This window comes from Petaurus breviceps, unplaced genomic scaffold, assembly GCF_028583685.1.
Source record: "Petaurus breviceps papuanus isolate PSGF00001 unplaced genomic scaffold, PetGlider_PUasm1.0 189, whole genome shotgun sequence".
Classification (NCBI taxonomy): Eukaryota; Metazoa; Chordata; class Mammalia; order Diprotodontia; family Petauridae; genus Petaurus; species Petaurus breviceps.
Genome location: NW_027185809.1, coordinates 14,171,131 through 14,190,443, shown reverse-complemented (window position 1 = coordinate 14,190,443; position 19,313 = coordinate 14,171,131). Strand labels below are relative to the sequence as shown.

General features: G+C 39.7%; 1 protein-coding gene across 1 annotated transcript in view; it reads left to right on the top strand.

The window, feature by feature from the left end:
- FLVCR2 (FLVCR choline and putative heme transporter 2) overlaps nucleotides 1-19,313 on the top strand; it is a 78,026-nt gene that overhangs the window by 42,384 nt on the left and 16,329 nt on the right. The window contains exons 2-3 of the mRNA XM_069091932.1: nucleotides 5,420-5,561; nucleotides 9,495-9,635. Of these exons, the coding sequence (XP_068948033.1) occupies nucleotides 5,420-5,561; nucleotides 9,495-9,635 (283 nt within the window). The remainder of the gene's footprint in view (nucleotides 1-5,419; nucleotides 5,562-9,494; nucleotides 9,636-19,313) is intronic.

Below are 19,313 nucleotides of genomic sequence, written 5' to 3'. Positions count from 1 at the left end.
ACTGTTTTGAACACATTAAATTTGAGATGCCTCTGGAAGATCCAACTGGAAATGGACTGGAATTCAGGAGAGATGGTAGGACAAGCTAAACTCGGATCTACACCGAGATGATAATTGAACCCATGAGATATGATGAGACCATCAAATGTTAGAGTAAAGAGACAAAAGAGAAGAGAGCCCAAGATAGAACCTTGGGGTACACCTTAGCGGGTGTGACTTGGATCATAAGCTAAAAAAAGCAAAGAACAGTTGTCAGAAAGGAAGAGAGAATGACACAGAGAGAAGGGGGGTCAGGAGCAATATCACAAATATGTAGGGAAGAGAGATTATCTAAGGAAGAGACAGTGGAGAGACTGGTCTACCAGTGTTAAAGGCTGCAGAGGTAAGGAAGGATAAGGATTGTGAAAAGGCCGTTAGATTTGTCAATGAAGAGATCATCACTAACTTTCAAGAGAGCAATTTTAGTTGAATGAGGAGTCAAGAATAAATTGGAAGCTGGAAACCTGGGAGACTGGAAGGCTGGTGGTGTCCTTAATGGAAATAGAGGAGTTGGGAAGAGGGATGAGTTTTGGGGGGAAATAATTTAATTGCAGCCCAGTCATGCCTACTCATTCTGTACTGCTCACACTTTACTACTGGAAAATGAAAAATATATGTGTGTTTATCAGGGGCAGGGGGGAGGGAGAGAGAAGCATTGCTTACTCACTGACCATGACCCTAGAGTACAGAATTTGTCCTTCAGGGGGAGGAGAGGAGGGGTTTTCTACAGTAGCCAAGACCCAAAAGGGGCAGGGCACAGGGCCCTGTAGGGAATGGAAGGAAAACGCTAAATTTTGTCTGTGTTGCTTTTGCTAGTTGCCTGGGATCAGTTAGGTTATAACCACCCTGAGGGGTTGTGCCTAATGCAACCTTAGGAGGGCAGAGGTGGGAGGGGATGGAATAGAGAATTGGCATAATTTTGTGAGAGTTAAGTCCACTATTGGCTGAAAGTCTACTATATGCCAGGGATACGATTATGAAAAAGACAGTCCCTGCCCTCAAGAAGAGAAGGGGAAGGGGAAGATAACATACAGAAAAGGGGGAATGTAGTTTGGGATCATGATGGAGAAGTCTGAGAAATCCACAAGGAAAGCAGCCAAGTGGGAAATGAGAAGAGAGCTTCTAGTGAGGGTGGGATGCAACAAATATTGCCATCCTCTGCACAGTTTATCAACCCCCCATGAGATCATGCCACAGTTTCATTAGGTCTGTGCCTCAGCCCCCACTTTGGAGACTACTCTCCTAGAGAATAGGATCCTCTTCTCATTGCACGGATTTTAATCTTTCCTGTCATCCATGTGGATGGGACCTGGAAATCAAGAGATACATTTTACAAGTGTTGGGTCTGTTCGTGCCTTCCTGGTGTGCACCCACACGCTTATTAGAATCTGTAGAAAAGAATCAGCAACTGTGAAATTTATTTGGAGGCACATATGGACGTTGACATTTAAACTTTATGCCTAGTCCCTCCTCTTATTTAAAATTTATGGCAAATGCAAAAATAAAGTGGAAAATGGAAAGCAAGAGAGTAATCGAGGCTGTATTTGTCTGATTTTGTAAATAATGAAGCCATTCCTTCTTCCTCCCACTCCCCCTCTCTCCCCGCCACTGAAAAGATTTAAATTCTTCGACAGCAGGGACTGTTTGTCATCTTCACCCAGATCTTAATTTGATGACTGACGAATGGGTAAAATAAGCACGTTCAAACCAAGTTAAATGTGACTTTCAGTAATTGGCACCTGTGTCCCAAGAACTTCCCCTTTCTCTTTTAGTTCAGGAACAGGTGATACCTCAATCCAGAGAGGGTTTTTCTACTTCTCACTTAACTGGTCTTTGTGCTTGTTTGAGCTCTAAAGTCTCTACTTTTTTTTTTTTTAGGAGGGAAGGCAGGGCAATTGGGGTTAAGTGACTTGCCCAAGGTCATGCAGCTAGTAAGTGTTAAGTGTCTGGGGTCATATTTGAACTCAGGTGCTCCTAACTCCAGGGCCAGTGCTCTATTCACTGGGCCACCTAGCTGCCCAAATTTTAATTTAAATTTTTTTTGAGGGGAGAAGGCAAGCTCCTTAAAGTCTCTACTTTCACTGTGCCTAGTGAGCCCTAGTCTTAGTGACCACATTAAAACTGAATCAATCAACAAATACTCAACAAGTATTTATTTTTTGCATATTATATGCCAGACACTGTGCTAGGTGTTGGGGATACAAATTCAATATCTGGGGGCAGCTAGGTGGTGCAGTGAATAGAGCACCAGCGCTGGAGTCAGGAGGACCTGAGTTCAAATCCAGCCTCAGACACTTACTTAATATTTACTAGCTGTGTGCTTGGGCAAGTCACTTAACTCTAATTGCCCTGCCTTCCTGCCTCCAAAAAAGAAAAAAAAAATTCAGTGTCTGAAACTGTACCTACTGGTAAGCAAAAGGCACTGAAAGTCTCTTCTCCAGATAACAGAAACTGTTGTGAGATAATCACAGAGTTGGAGACATTGGTGTGCTGATAAATATTTAACAACAAGCTCTCCAGACACATTAAAAACACATATATATATGTATATGAGAGTGTGTGTGTGTCTGTGTACCCACAACAGATTTTTCAGGTTAATCTGGATTATTAAAATTTTCTTTTATCTTTTCCTTAAATGCAGACAATCATCAAAAACAATAAATAAAGCCCTGCTTTGTAGCATTGCTAATTTCCAAAGTATGAATGCTCATTCTAAAACATTTAACAACCAGCTCTCCATGGTAGGAACTAGTTCTGGCACATGCCTTGTTGGAAGTGACTAGAGAGGTCAGAAAGAAGTGATAGATTAAATAAATTGTCTAATGTTTTACTACAATCTAGATAAGTGATACCTATAGCATCTGATTTGGTGTTGTTGATTTTTATGGAAGCCTCAATCAGAGACGTCTCACACACAGCAATGAAGAGATTTTTGTCAACATTTTGAGGGGTAGGGAGAGGAAGGAATAGACTGTGGTTTCATTAGTATATGGAATTTCCACTAAAGAAACTTCTTTTACCAAAGCAAATTGATATGTGCTTTGCAATTTATAGACTAAGGAGAGTTACCCTGAGGCACATCGAGAGGGCCCCACAGAATGTGACTGTCATAGGTAGGTCTCGAACCTAGGTCTTCCTGATTCTTCTTCTATTTCATCAGCATATGAGAGCTGAAAGCTACTTCTGAATACTGTCACATGGTCCAACACACCACATCAAACTACATTGTCAGGCGCTGATATGATTGGCCAAAAAGGAAAAATCAAGGTCGGCAGGTCCTTTAAGAGACTGGAAGCTCATCTTCCAGAGGCCCTTGCAGTGAGGCACAAAGACAAAAGAATCCATTATTTATTTCTACTGCTAGGATTTGGAAGCCTGCTTGGGCTGACTTCCTGGTGTCTGCCTTAAAGTCATTAATCACTTTCAACTGTTTGTATGGAAAGAAGGTATAAGATGAGTTTCCCTTTTGGTTTTGTGTGTCTAAGTCTGAATCAAGATGATTATGATGTAGTAAGCACTCAAAAGTCATAACCATATGGAGGCCATGCTAGAGGCCTATTCCTCACATCATAAGAAGAGAAGAATGTTCTTAGTGTATATGTTTGCAAGTATACGTGTGAGCTGCAATGTAAATAAGAGATGTTTGTGGGTGGGAGGGGACTGAGGCAATGGGGTGGGTACTTTGGAAAGAAGGCTGGATTTGGGGTCAGGTGACCTGGGATTTTAATCCTAACTAGGTGACTTACTTCCTATGTGAACACAGGTGAATTATGCAGTCTCTCTGGGTCTCAGTTTTCTCATCTATGAAATGAGAGGATTTGAGTAGAAGGCCTATCAGGTACTTTCAAGATCAAATTTATAATCCAAAAATTGCTTTCAATTTAAGTACCCATGGGTTCTTCCTTTTTTCATTCAGGCACTGGAATTAGCTTTTACTTATTAGCTGTGTGACCCTCAGCAAGTCATTTAACCTCTTTTTGCCTTAGTATCTTCATCTGTAAAATGGTTATATGGAAGGGTTGTTGTGAGGATCCAACGAAAAAAATAATTGTAAAGCATTCAGCACAGTGTCTGGCACGTAGAAAATGCCATATAAATGTTGGCTACTATTATTATTACTGTACAGTTTAAACCACAACTCCCTTTTTAACAGGGCGATAGACTTGGGTGAGGTCACCAGTGAAGAGACAGTTTTTAATTATATCTTATTTTTAAACTATCTCTTCTTCAATTCTTCTTCTTCTTATTAAACAATTCTACAAAGTACTAATATCTTGCCACAGGATTAAATTTTCTAATCATTATTACTTATATACAGAAATTTTCCATAGCTAAAATTGGTGTGTTGCAATTTTATAGTCTCAAAAGATATATCAAGATTTTATTTAGAATTTTTCATCTGCATTTTTAAAATGAGGTTGGTCTTTTCCTTATTTTTTGAGGGGGAAATATTTTTCTTGTTTACATACTCTTTTATTCAGTTTTACTCCATTTAGTAAATACCCAGGTGTGTGTATATATGTATACACACATGTGTGTATGTATGTATACACACGTGTGTATATGGATATATACAAAATATATATACACCCATGTGAATCTATATGTATTTTCCTGTACATATATATGTTTCATATAGGTTTCTTTTTTCTTTTTTTTTCCTTAATAATATTTTAACTTTTTTCCAATTACATGTAAAGATAGTTTTCAACATTTTTTTTTGTAAAATTTTGAGATCCTAATTTTTTCCCCTCCCTTTCTCTTCTCCCCCCACAAGGCAGCAAGCAATCTGATATAGGTTATACGTAAACAATCATGTTAAACGTATTTCCACATTAGTCATGTTGTGAAAGAAGAATCAGAACAAAAGGGAAAAGCCAGGAGAAATAAAAAACAAAAAAGGTGAAAAGATTATGCTTCCATCTGTAGTCAGACTCCATAGTTCTTTCTCTGGATGTGGATATCATTTTCCATTGTGAGTCTTTTAGAATTGTCTTGGATCATTGTATTGCTAGGAAGAGTAAAATCAGTCATAGTTGATCATTGCACAATGTTGCTGTTACTGTATACAATGTTTTCTTGGTTCTGCTCACTTCATTCAGCATCAGTTCATATAAGTCTTTTCCAGGTTTTTCTGAAATGTTCCTCTTCATCATTTCTTAAAACACAATAGCATTCCATTACATTCATATACCATAACTTGTTCCAGTCATTCTTCAGTTGATGGGCATTGAGGGGGAAATATTGTGCCCATAGTTTTGAGAAGGGTTGAATTTGGGAAATAGGACTCTAACATCCTTCTTTCTAACAAGAGTACAGATGTTGATATACCCTTCACCAGAGTAATATGATTTCCATCCCCTTTTTTTTCTCCTTACAGGTGGGTATTGCCTTAGGGTTTTTGGTTCCTCCTATTTTGGTACCCAACATCCAGGACCGGGAAGAACTTGCCTACCACATTAGCATTATGTTCTACATGACAGGAGCTGTGGCTTCCTTTCTCTTCATTCTTGTCATTTTCAGTAAGTATTTGAGGCCTAGCCTAGCAGAAGCTGGTTCAAAAGGCCTCCATCTGAGGTGTGGATTTGTCGGTAGGGAGTTATGAGCCTAGTTCACAACCTGGATCTCAGAATCTCTAACAAGAGATTGCTCCATTTACTGAGGAAGAGATGACAATAGTCCTAAAGAGTCAACATGCATTTGTTAAGCTCCTGCTGTATGCCAGGAATAGTGTGGGTTTGGTTCCAAAACTCAGAGGCCCTATTTGTCTGATTGATATACCAAATACTAGAATGATTTTTGGGGAGATGGTTTCTGTCTTCTCCCTTAAACATTGTTCTCAGCCTCCTTTAGAAATAGAAAATAGTCCTCCATTCCTTATTAGCACTAAGCTTAGATTTAGTGGTTTTGATGTGGTTTGGGGTTGCTGGAAATCCCAAAATGGGGGTGGAAGGAGGGGGATGGTGGTCTGCCTGGAAAGAATTCAAGCACTCAAACTTTCCTTCAGTCAAAGTAGAAAGGTTTATTGTAATACCAGTAGAGCAGGCTAGATTTCTAGTAAATCTGCAACTTGATGGGCATGAAATTGGTACTTACATACAAAAAAGGAACAGGAAAAAGATCTGGATGGGATTAAGGAGTGGTAAATAGCCAGGTGTGGGATAGGTGAGAGACAATGAAAGGAGTTCAATGAAAGGAGTGGTCTAGGGTGGTCAGAGAGGCTGTGAAAGGAGGCACCAGTGATCTGGGCTACTAAAATGTGTGGGAAAATTCGGGGACTGAGTTGCTTTCAAAGATATGGTCTTTTCCTTTTAGGGGCCCAGGTCCCATCACCCCATCATTTTAGCCTGGCACATTATTAAAAAGCTCTTAACAAATGCTTGTTAATACTAGGGTTTGGGTCACAGACTTGTTAGGCTAATAGAAATGATGAAGTCTCATTTAAATTCTGTACTTAGGCATGTGTCTCTCTTGATTGTCAGTGGAGTTTTTGGCAGTGGGACAGATTTAAGGAGTTTGGACATCAAGGGAAAGTTGTTTCATAGGATGATAGATAAAGAATTGGAAGGGACTTGAGAGGCTATCCAGACCAGAGATATCAAACTTGTGCCTTGATAGACACATCAGGAGGGGGAGTAGAGGGAAGAAGAAATCCTTCTGAGGTAGTGAACTCCTGGGCTTGTCTGTTCACAGCCATTTGTTTACAAACTGATGACTGTCTATATTTTCATTTGGTGGGTGGAAAGCAAAATTAGAGCAAAAATGCAAGTGCCAGATTTTCAGTGTCAAATTTCTACACAATTATTTCCAGATTCTGACATTATCAGTAGACAGACTGTCTACAATTGCTGTTGGCAATTACCGACTTTTCTGGGTTTTTGGCTCTTTGTTTTGTTTGTTTTTACCGAGCACTGGTGAAAATGATTGAGTAAAGAGCTTAGAAATCTAGACAGAATTCTGATTTGGAATGTCTTAAACCTCATTGCTCCTTGTCCTTACAGGGTATTTATTCCTGTATTTATTCCCATACTTAAAGGGGAAGTGACCTGGATCACACAATGGTTGTGGGTGGAAAGTTAGCTGAGACTTTTCCTGGAGAGTGAGAAACCTGAACTTTAAAGTCAGGGTTTCTGAGTATTTTCTGGGTGAAAGGTCGGCTCTGATCTTCTAAAAGAGAGCAAATTCTTGTTTTCCAGGGTTTCCTCTTACTTCAGATAAACTTCAAAGATAATTCAGGGTTATATTTGAGAGTCGAGGGGAAAGGAGGCTAATAATTTTTATTAGGAAGGATCCCATTTAAATCGTCTTAGTTAATCATTTTCACTGAATAGCCAAACAACTGCTGACTTAAAAAAAAAAGTAAATAATATTAGTGGCTTGACTGGGCTGAATTAATTAATTCAGTCAGTGTTCCATCGTTTTGGTTAGTGGAGGAGGAGTAGAGTTTAGATAAGACAGACCAATTATTAAGGTTTACTATGTTTAAAACTAATGCTAAGAAATAGCCAGTACAGATGAAAGCAGGACAATCTCTGTCCTCAAGGAAAATATCTTCTGATGAGGAGGTTTACACATAAAGGAGTGCTGGAAAGAGGATTGGGGGGTGTGGAGGGTTCTCTGGCTAGATAGAGTATGGTGAGAAAAGCACAAGAAGGGTAGGGCCGAAAAAGGAAGAAATAGATGGTGAACTGTTTTGCATTAAGCATCCTTTTGTTTCAGAAGACGAGCATTTAGGATTCTTTATTAAAATTTATTATTTATTAAATTAAAATTAATTTATTAAAATTCCTTTTAGATCCTCTTTTTTTTATGTTTGTGCAAATATTTATTGAAAGAGAACTTTCCCATATTCAGTGTTGGTATAGAAGATTACTTATGTACCGGTAAGGAAATTGCAAACTAATTATAGAAAGGCAGTAACCAACATAATCAGGTTTATTTGGCAGTATTTAGATTACTTCCATTGTCATTCTTTCTTTTTCAGCAAGGCATCTTATCCAGGTGTGTATGTGTCCCCCAACTAAAACCGTAGATCATTAGAATTTTAAGATTATTGTTAATCCTTCAAGAAGACCGATGTCAGGAGAGGGACATACTGACTTACAAGTGAATCGGATTAAGTGAGAGGTAGATCCTTTCTGAGATAAATATTGTACCGTTTATGAGCAACTTCTCCAGAGGATTGATGCCTAACATTCTTGCTTTTGCTTTCTTTGCTTCTTATATGGGTAGCTGGGTGGTAGAGTGGATAGAGTGAGTCAGGAAAACCTGAGTTCAAATCCTGCCTTAGACTCTTACTAGTAATATGATCCTGGGGAAAGTCACATAACTTCACTCTGCCTCGGTTTCCTAATCTGCAAAATAGGGAAAATAACAGCACTTACCTCTTGAGGATTAATTTAGGGATAAAATGAGATAATATTTGTAAAGTGCTTTGCCGGTCTTAGAGCACTATAAAAATGCTAGCTGTTATTATTATACATTTTCGTTTTGGAGCTTTGCAATTTCCTCATGGCTTTCTGGTATGTTATCTTGTTGCTTATTATTGGAATTCTCAGTTGTCCAAATTGTTGCATCTATACCTGTGGGATCATGCCCTTCTGTAAACTATGATGAATAATTAACCATAGAGAACATTGGGTAAACTAAACTTTATGCTCATTCTGTTCCTTGGATGAGGCAGCTCTTGTTAGCCTGCCAGTTTCAGCTTTCATTCAATGGTGTGGCTTTAAGGAATTGATTCAATCAATTTATGAAGTGACTATATATCAATAAATTTATTAATTAAAAGAGACATTTATCAAGTTAATATTACATGTAACACACTGTGCTGGACTCTGAGGATACAAAAATTAAAAATGGCCTAGTCCCTGCCCTCTGTGAACTTATAATCTTCTAATCTATAAACATGATATGCATACAAGTATCATAGAAGGTAGAAGGACAGAACAGAGAGCCAAAGTCCTGTAAGAGTATTTGATCAGAGATAAGTAGCTTTCCACTGAGAAAATCATCAGGGTTAGGTTCATGAAGGTATACCTGATTTTCTTTTTTTAAAAAAGGATGGATTTTAATAGAGCTATGAAGGGAATACGGGTAATGAGTTATGAATAGATAGAGGTGGAAAAGTTTAGGGCGTAATTAGGGAGTACCTGGTGGTCCTTGATGGTCCTTATGTATAGAGAGTATGAAAGTGAGTAGGCTAAAATAAGACAAGAGAGATAGGCAAGAGCAGGGGTAGGGAACCTGTGACCTTGAGGTCCCAGGTGTCCCTTTAAGTCCTCAACTGTGGCCCTTTGACTGAATCTCTGAGGCCACAGGTTCCCCACCTCAGGGCTGGAGGGTAGACTGTGGAGGGCCTTAAACATCAAGCTAAGGCATTTGTGTTTCATCTATAGTTGCTGAACATAATGTGCAGGTTACTGACTTGTTCATTCCTTTTTTATCTTTAAAAGTTTTCAGGGAGAAGCCCAAATATCCCCCAAGTCATGCCCAGTACTTGAGCTATACCATGGAAGCACGTAAGGCTGCTTATTTTGAATCCATTGGCCGGCTAATGAAGAACCTAAATTTTGTGCTGCTCCTGATTAGCTACGGTAAGATTTAAAGACAATAGTGCGATCTACCTCTGCTACCCAATCAAAATACTTCTATTTTTGTTGTTGTCAGTAAATCTCTAGACCACCCCTCCCCCTTTCTTTCTCAGGGAATGTAATACATGGCTCACAATATTTCTCTCATTCCCAACTCCTGCCTTTAGGGAATTTAAATACACTTATTGATACTCCAAATACCATAACCTCCCAGTGCCTCAAACTACTTATTTTCCATGACCTTCTTCTTATTCTACCTCACTTATTCCACTCACACATAAAGATGGTCACACCCTTGATCCTACCAACAAAGCCTCCGTGTTCACAAACTCTGAAATTCCCTAATCTGATCACAACCTATTGACTTTCTACCTCTCCCTTGGCTTCTAATACTAAAACCTGATCTTTGTCTACACCTTGACCATTTAATCACTTTATCCTTCAGTTCTCCTCACCTCCACATTTAGCAACACTCTCCTACTTTCCCCATCCTGACCTCTTGGTGTATTCTGTCCTATTTAGAGGCCCTTGCCCCTTTATCATATTGCCAATTGTACCCGGACAACCCTTATGCCTAGAGCAGTCCCACAACTCTCAGCCTTCCCTTCTAAACACATGCTGTTGAATGAAGGTAGAAAAAAATCATGCAACTATTTTGACTAGCTCCACCACAGACTTATGTTACACGACCTCCACTGGGCCCTCATCGCTACTAGGCAGTCCTAATTAACTCACTATCTAACTCACTGCAGAAACTTCCAAACTTTTTCATTACTCCTCAAACGTCTTGTGACTCCCCCTCCCTCTAACCTCTCAGCTTAGAACTTTTCCTCATATCTTACGCAAAAAAATTGAGGTTGTTTTCTGAGAGCTCCCTCTTCTCCCCTTCTAATCACTCAAATGCCTTCTGCCACCATCTCTTCCCTCAGCCCTGTCTCATGTGGACAGGTGGCCCTACTGCTTAGCCAGATAAACCCCTCTGCCTGTACAAGTGATCCCATTCCATCTTGTCTCATTTGGCATATCGCCTTGGCACCATCTCCACTCTCTCACTCATGTTCATTCTCCCCCATCTACTGGATACTTCCTCATTGCCTGCAGTCATGCCCTTATCTTTCCCATTCTCAAAAAACCCTCATTTGATCCTTTAAAAAAATTTTCTGCTTCTTCTGGCTAAACTTTTTTTTTCTTTTTTCTTTTATTTGGTAGAGGGGTTAGGCAGGGCAATTGAGGCTAAGTGACTTGCCCAAGGCCATAACTAGTAAGTGTTAAGTGTCTTGAGACCAGATTTGAACTCAGGTTCTCCTGACTCTAGGGCCAGTGCTCTATTGGCTGTGCTCCCCATCAGTCATTTTCATTCTGGTCTTTCCAGAGCAAAGTCATTCTCCTCCATAGGGAAAATGGAAGCAAAATGAAGATGAAGGATTGGGTAGATCTCCCTTTTCTCTGTTGTTGGGTTTTAGTGTCCCATTCACACCAATCAGTGGTTCATATCCTTTCTCTGATCCTCTTCTTTCACCCAATATGATGAAACCACAACCCTTTCCCTTTCCCTAGGGTAAGTCCATTCTCAGTTTTTGAACTTCTGACAGTATTCTCTTTGGTATTCATGGTCTGTTACCTGTTCTTGCTTCCATCTCCTGCATAGATCTTTTAAAAGACATCTAAATTGGTTGGCAAGTGTTCTATACAGGGACACTCTCTTCAGATAATTCTCCTTCTTCCTCATTAGAAATGTTTCCCTTTGCATCTGCAGAATTGCATTCTCGGGAGCCTCTCATCCTTCCTCAGCTGACCTCCCCTTGAAAAATTTTAGTCCTCGAGTCCAATATACCTACCTTTCTTCTGAACCCCACTGTTCTCCTCAAATCTCAGGTGAATGGCAAAACATGCCCTACTCTCTTCATCAAAAATTCTAGCACACTTCCCTCCAAGGTTACCACTGTTTTCACCCCAGCAGCAACTTTCTCCATGGTAATGAAAATAAGATCTAGAATAGAATTTCACATTGTTGGTTTCTCTACATTTTGAAGGGATTCTGGCCAGAAACTCTTTGGGTCTTCCCTCCCAGATTGATTCTTTTATGGAGGCAAACTAGGCCATCATTTGCCTCAAACAAGAAAGAACCTCTATGAGTATTAGTAGGCACTGCCCCACTGGGGACCCAAATGGAACTGGCCCGGTGGGCAACCAAGTCCTTCCTCCCTTCCTCCCCCCCTCCCTCTTTTCCTTCCTTCTTTGCTTCCTTTTTTCCCCTCCCTCCCTTCCTTCCTTTCTTCCTTTTTCCCCTCCCTCCCTTCCTCTCCTCTCCTTCCCTTACCTGCAGGTGCTCTGCCCAAAGGAAAGTAAATTTCCATTGCTGAAATCTTGCAAGATTTCCTGGGGTTTGGAAGTTAGATTTTTTTTTCCCTTAAGGACTATGCCTTTAACCCAAATGACTGGCTTTCAATGATTGGCCAACTATAGGCCCCAGGCCAAACCTAGCTTGGTCATTATTTGACTTGTTTCTAATCTATTACTTGCATACTGGATTAGTTCCTCAGTTGCTGCAGTTTCTCTGCTATGCCAGCAAACTGATGATCTCTGGTTTGGAGGAATATATGGACCTCTTCCCAGATATACTCCCTGAAATTTAATTGGTTTAAAAATAAATCCAGGGGCAGCTAGGTGGCGCAGTGAATAGAGTGCTGACCCTGGAGTCAGGAGGACCTGAGTTCAAATTCGACCTCAGACACTTGACATTTAACTAGCTGTGTGACCTAAGCTGTGTCACTTAACACCAAGCCTTCCCGCCTCCAAAAAACCCTAAAAAAAAAAAAATCATCCCTCACATGAGAAGTATAGAGTAATAGAGTAGCTATCAAATTATTTGGTCTCAGGACCCCTTTACATTCTTAGAAACTTAGGATCCTCCTCCCAAGACTTTAGACTTGGGTTATCTCTATTGATGTTTTACTATATTAGAAATTAGAACAATTTAGTATTGTGAAAATAGGTTTAACTTTGTGTACCTCCTGAAAGGGTCTTGGATACCCTCAGCCAGACCACACTTTGAGAAGAAACTGTGGGCCATTAGGAATAACATTCAATCCCCAAGTCTTCTGGACTAAACTCATTCCAAACCACAGATGCTCTTAACCTCTCTTTAAGCAAAGAGAGAAGCTGTTCACATATCACACTGTGAATGTGCCTCAAATGCATTTCCTTCTCACCTTTACCTCTTAGATCCTGCTTTTTTTTCTTCAAGGTTCAGCTCATGTACCACCTCCTATGGAAGACCTTTCCTAAACCCCCTAGTCGTAGTATAATTGCTCTCCAGTTTCCAGGTATGTGCTTACCTGTTGACATCTCATATCTCTCCACCACTCTCCACTTCCTTGAGGGTAGAAAATGTCTTTTTGTTTGTTTGTTTTGGAATGCTACCTCTTGTGCTTTGCATATAGTAGATGCTTAATTAATGTTTGTATTGGACTGGATGATCATGAATGATTTGGTCAGTGCTCTTCCCTTTCCAGGATTAAGTGTTGAAATACTTCCGGAGATAGCTAACTGCCTGTTATAGCATTTAACCTTAAAAAAATGGAAAAGGAATAAAAATTTAGCCTTCTCAGCAATTAAATACCTTTGGTGCACTGAACTTGGAAAGTCACAGTATCTACCCTACCCTGACACAAAGGCTAGACTAAAGTTCACATTTGGATTACAAATAGTCATGTGCAGATGAGCACTTAATAAATCATTTAAAAAATGATGGCGAATGATGTAATGGTGACCGGGTACGAGTCTCATTCTATAGGTGGTAATCTTCAAGGGTATTGTAGTAGTAGTAGTAGTAGTAGTAGTGGTAGTAGTAGTAGTGTCAGAGCACTGAGTTGTAGAAACAAAAAACCACAAACATGATATTCTAGGAGGAAGGCGTCCAATGGTATCATGAGAATCCATCTCTGGGAGGCAAAGAAAACCCTCTTTCTTCAAAAGCTTGGGTTTGCTGACACTGCCTCTCATCGGGCAGAATGCCTTCTACTTATCTTTAATCCTGTACCTTGGAATCTCCCCCATTCATTTACTTAACTTATTATGCAGGAAGTAAATATGAGTTTAAGGAGGTTACTATAGGACAATAATCACAGAATCTAAACATTTTAGAGAACATGTAGTCCAAAGGCAACCTGGTTAGGGAACTCCATCTACAAAATCTCCAACAAAGAATCACCTAGGCTCTACTGTCTTGCATTGAACCAGGAGGCAGGAAGACCCGAATTCTATTTTGACCTTATAAACTTTGTAATCCAGACAAGTCACTTAACCTCTGTTTGCCTCAATTTCCTCCACTGTAAAATGAAAATCATAATAGTACCTCCCCTACAGTTTACCACAATCCCTGACACATTTTTGTTGTTATTCAGCTGTTTTCAATTATGTCTGACTCTTCATGACCACATTTGGGGTTTTCTTGGCAGAGATGCTGAAGTGGTTTGCCCTTTCCTTCTCTAGCTCATTTTACAGATGAGGAAACTGAGGCAAAGAGGGTGAAGTGACTTGCCTGGGGTCACACAGTTATTAAGTGTCTGAGGCCAGATTTGAACTCAGGAATATGAGTCTTCCTGACTCCAGGCCTGGTACTCTATCCACTGTAACACCAAGCTGCCCTGACTGACAAATAGTAGGCACTTAATAAATGCTTATTCCCTTGTTCCCCTTCCCTTCTCCTTACTGTAATACTTCCACCTTTACAGTTGAGCTTCTGAAATTGTTTGATTCTAGTATCTGTTGAAGGTATTTATTAGTATGTGTCCATAAGGGGAAAAAACTAATGGAATTAAATTAATCTGGCTTGTATTTGTACCTATTTTACCGTGTTTCCCCGATAATAAGACCTATCCCGAACATAAGCCCTCCCCTTACTGTGTAAGATTCCTCTAAAATAAGCCCTCCCCCGAAAATAAGCCCTATTGAGATTGCTACTGTAGTGAAGGTGATCCCCTGCGCTACATGCTACATTATGGTACCCTCTGTATGCACCGTTCCCCCCCCCCCAGTGAAACGCACACCGCGCTCCGAGCTGCATCCAATCAGAGCTGCAGCAGTGAGCACGTCATCCTGTTCTTTCCCAGTGATTTGCTTGCTGGCGCCATTGAGAGCAGTGCCGCAGAGGAGAGCTGAGGCAGGACAACATAAGCCCTCCCCTGAAAATAAGCCCTCTGGTGTTTTTCTTTCCAAAAAAAATAATAAGACAGTGTCTTATTATCGGGGAAACACGGTATTTAGATCGACAGTGGAAATGAGGGATGAGGGTGGGAGTGGTTTCATAATAAGGAATCAGATGTGTCACCCTTAGCTCATTGCCTATAGGAAACTAATCATCCTTTTGATTCACATCTGATAAGCCAGAGAAGAATTCCTGAGGGTGGAAATTAAAGGCTCAGAGGTCATCATAATGTATTCTCCTCTAGATAGACAGTAGTACAAAGAGCACAGATCTTGAGAGATGAAACCTGGATTTCTGCTTTGCTTCTGTCACTTAATAACTATGTGACACTGGGCAAATCATTCACCTTTCTGAGTCTCAGTTTCCTTATGTCTAAAATGGAGATAATAATTCTTGTGCCACCCTGTGTAATGTTAATGGAATTTAAAATCTTCCCCACCCATTAATAGGTCTCACATGGAGCCCTTTAAGGGAAGTTTGCTTGCCGGAAGACTTTCACACCTTTTGCTAATTTCTAATTCAGCACTGAGTCAAAGAGGGTTGTGATGCCTTCTGGCTCTGACAAGTATATATGGAAGTAAGATGGGGATAAAAAATAGCACCTAACTAACAGTGTGGTGAGAATCAAATGAGAAAATGTATTTAAGAGCACATGGTAAACCTTAAGGCGCTATACAAATGGCAGCCTTTATTATTATTATTATTATATATTGTTGACTTTTTTCTTTCTTTTGGTCTTGACTTTTGCTATACGCACAGTAGGATAATTTGAAACAGTCCTGAATTGATCCCACAGTTGTACAGATTGGTTTATATGAAAAGTGTTCTTTTTTTAATTTGTATATTAGGCAATGAGATATAAGAAGTGGCATTGGAGTCAGAGGACCTGAATTCAAGCCCTGCTTCCTGCCCTGTCTTTACACCCTTGGTGTCTTTGATCCTCTTTGATAGGGACACAACATGACCTGACCCAATGAAGTCCTGACCTCTTAATGCCCCAGGCAACTAGAAAACTAAGACTCTCAACTACAGACAAGCTGCTGATTTGCATTGGTAGAGGGAACTGCAATGATGAAAGTTTCCTGTACCAATGAAATCACAGGTCCAGACAAATGTAAAGCTCCCACAGGTTTATTCCCCCAACTTGAACTTGGAAGTTGGATCTCCTGGGGGGGTGGAGGGGGGAAGTGGTGATAACTATCCCAGAATAAAGGTTCATATTGAACTGATACCAGTACATTTACTTTTACTCTACTCAGTCAGGTGTGTGTGTGTGTGTGTGTGTGTGTGTAAATGTGGTAAAAATGCTATCTCTTCTGGATTTTCCTCTCCTAAAAAGAGAACTGGATACCATATTTACAGAGAAAATTTACTGGGGATGGGAGTGTTAAGAGGCTGGAGAACCAGAGGCCAGAGGAAACCAAGTGGTAGAAAGCCTTGAATACTAGACTGAAGAGTTTGGATTGGATATAATTGGTAATAGAAGGTTCGAGTTTTTGGTTTGGGTTCTTCATGATACACTACTTTTTTTCAAAGGCAACTAATTTTATTGAAATATAATTAGCACAATATTAAAAAGGTTCCTTCCTCAGAGGTTAGCAACTCCTGTTATAAAGCTTTACTTTGACCTCCCCTCCATGGCACCTCCCCACAGCATATCTTGCATTTATTTTTCTGTATTACATATAAAATTATCTATGTGTATTATATCTTATATGTTAAAACACAAGTTCCTTGAAGAGAGGAACTGTTTAGTTTTTATCTCCTTTTCCCCAGTACCCAATACAGTGACTGGCACGTGGTAGATGCTTGTTGGTGGGACATGCTTATTGACTGACTCAAATTTGAATACTGTAAGATGGTACTGTAAGATCCAGTGATCTGCATCTGTCACGACTAGAAGCTGAGGATTTGAACTAAGTAAAATTAATTATTAGTGACTAGTTTTGCTTCACTGATCCATGACACTACCATTATTTTAAAAAAACTTTATTGCTTATTTATTGACACTTAATAGTATTTTATTTTTTCTAATTAAATGTAAAGATAGTTTTTAACATTCACTTTTATAAGATTTTGAGTTCCAAATTTTTTCCTCCCTCACTCTCCTCCCCCTTCCCCAAGATGGCATGTAATCTGATATAGGCTATACATGTACAATCATATTAAACACATTTCCACATTAGTTATGTTGTGAAAGAAGAACAGAACAAAAGGGAAAAACCACAATAAAGAAAAAAAACAATAACAAAAAAGAGGAAATAGTATGCTCCAATCTGTATTCAGACTCCATTTTTCTTTCCTTGTATGTGGAGAGCATTTTCCATCTTGAATCTCTTGGGATTGTCTTAGATCATTGTATTGCTGAGTAGAGCTAAGTCTATCAAAGGTGGTAATTGCAAAATGTTGCTGTTTCTTTGTACAATGTCCTCCTGGTTCTACTCATTTCACTCAGCATCAGTTCATCTAAGTCTTTCCAAGTTTTTCTGAAATCCTCCTGCTCATCATTTCTTATAGAACAATAATATTCTATTACATTCATATACTACAACTTGTTCAACCATTCCCCAATTGATGGGCATCCCCTCAATTTCCAATTCTGGTCACCACAAAAAGAGCTGCTATAGATATTCTTGTATGTGCGGGCCCTTTTCCTTTCTTTATGATCTCTCTCTCTTTTTTTTTTTTTAAAGCAATTGGGGTTAAGTAACTTGCTCAAGGTTACACGGCCAGTTATTTTCTGTGGGTGTTAAGTATCTGAGGCTGGAACTGATCCCAGGTCTCCTGACTCTGGGGCTGGTGCTCTTACTCACTGCACCACCTGGCTGCCCCTTTATGATCTCTTTGGGATACAAACTTAGTAGTGGTATTGCTGGATCAAAGGGTATGCACAGAATAATAATAATTAGCATCTATATAGCACTTTTAGGGGCAGCTAAATGATGCATGCAGTGGAGTGGAGTCATGCCTGGAGTCAGGAAGACCTGGGTTCAAATCTGACCTCAGACATTTACTCCCGGTGTGACCCTGGGCAAGTCACTTACCCATGTTTGCCTCAGTTTCCTCATCTGTAAAATAAACTGGGGAAAGAAATGATAAATTACTCTAATATCTTTGTCAAGAAAACCTCAAATGGAGTTGTGAAGAATTGGACACTGAAAAAAAGACTGAATAACAAATAGCACTTCAAGATTTGTGAAGTGCTTTACAAATATTATCAACACGAAGCTTCACAACTACCCTGGGATGTAAATGCTATTATTATTCCCAGTTTTACAGATGAGAAAACTGAGATTGACAGAGGTTAAGTGACTTGCCCAGGGTGAGGCTAATGAGCCTCATTCATTCATTCATTCATTCATTCATTCATTCATTCATATAATAAGCATTTAAAGTCCTACGAGGCACAGGGAACACAAAGAGAAAAATAAAACAATCTTTACCCTCAATAAGTTTACACTGTTAGGGGGTAACCATGTGTACACAGAGAAATAATTTTTTTTTACTTTGTTTATATTTTGTAATTTGAGGGATATTAATGCCTTGGGAAGTCAGGACAGTCTCCTAGAAGAAGGGGTACTTGACCTGAGTCTTAAAGAAAGCTAGGAATTCTAGGAAGTTGAGGTGAGGAGGGGCCCCATTCTAAGCCAAGTCAATAGCTTGTGCAAATGTCCAGGAAAGGGACATGGAAAGCTGTGCAATGTGACCTTCCAAAGTTCAGTACCGATGGAATGTAGAGTGCCTGCAGAACTCAGTGAGCTTAGAATGGTCAAACAGAGCCTGGTTGTAAGGAATTTGTGTTTAATCTATACTAGAGGCAATAAGAAAGAACTGGAGTTTCTCGAGCAGGGGAGTGACATGGTCAGACTTGTGATTTAAGAAAACCTGAGTGTGGCAGCTATGTGAAGGAGGGAGTGAAGAGGGGAGGGAATACCTGCAGGGAGATCAGCTAGGAGGTTATTGCAATAATACAGATGAAAAGTTATAAGGCCCTGAATTGGGATGGTATCTGTGAGTGGAAATAAGGTCTTTTGGATATGGAAGGTGAAAGAAAATGAATCCAAGTATGACTGTGAGGTTGCAAATCTGGTGCCTGGTAGGGTAGTTCTGCCCTTAATAGAAACAAGAATGTTAGGAAGAGGGGAGGATTTCTGTAGAATCTCTGTAAGTATAGAGACCTTTTGTATCACTGAGTTCTGTCTTTTGGGGGATCTACATCAAAGTAGTAGGGTCAAAGAATATGCTTAATACAGAATAGCCAGGAAAAATAAAATTCTTGAGTTCCTTTTAATATCTTCAAGTCTATGTATAGGAAAATCAGCAGCAAGTTCCTCTTCCATTGGTGTAAATGGGACCATTTCTCTTTCTTCACCTGCTCACCCAGACAAATCTTTGACTTTCTCATCTCTTACATATTAGGGTTGTACTGGCAACATGAATAGGGTTCAGGAATCTTAGTGTTGAGTAATAAA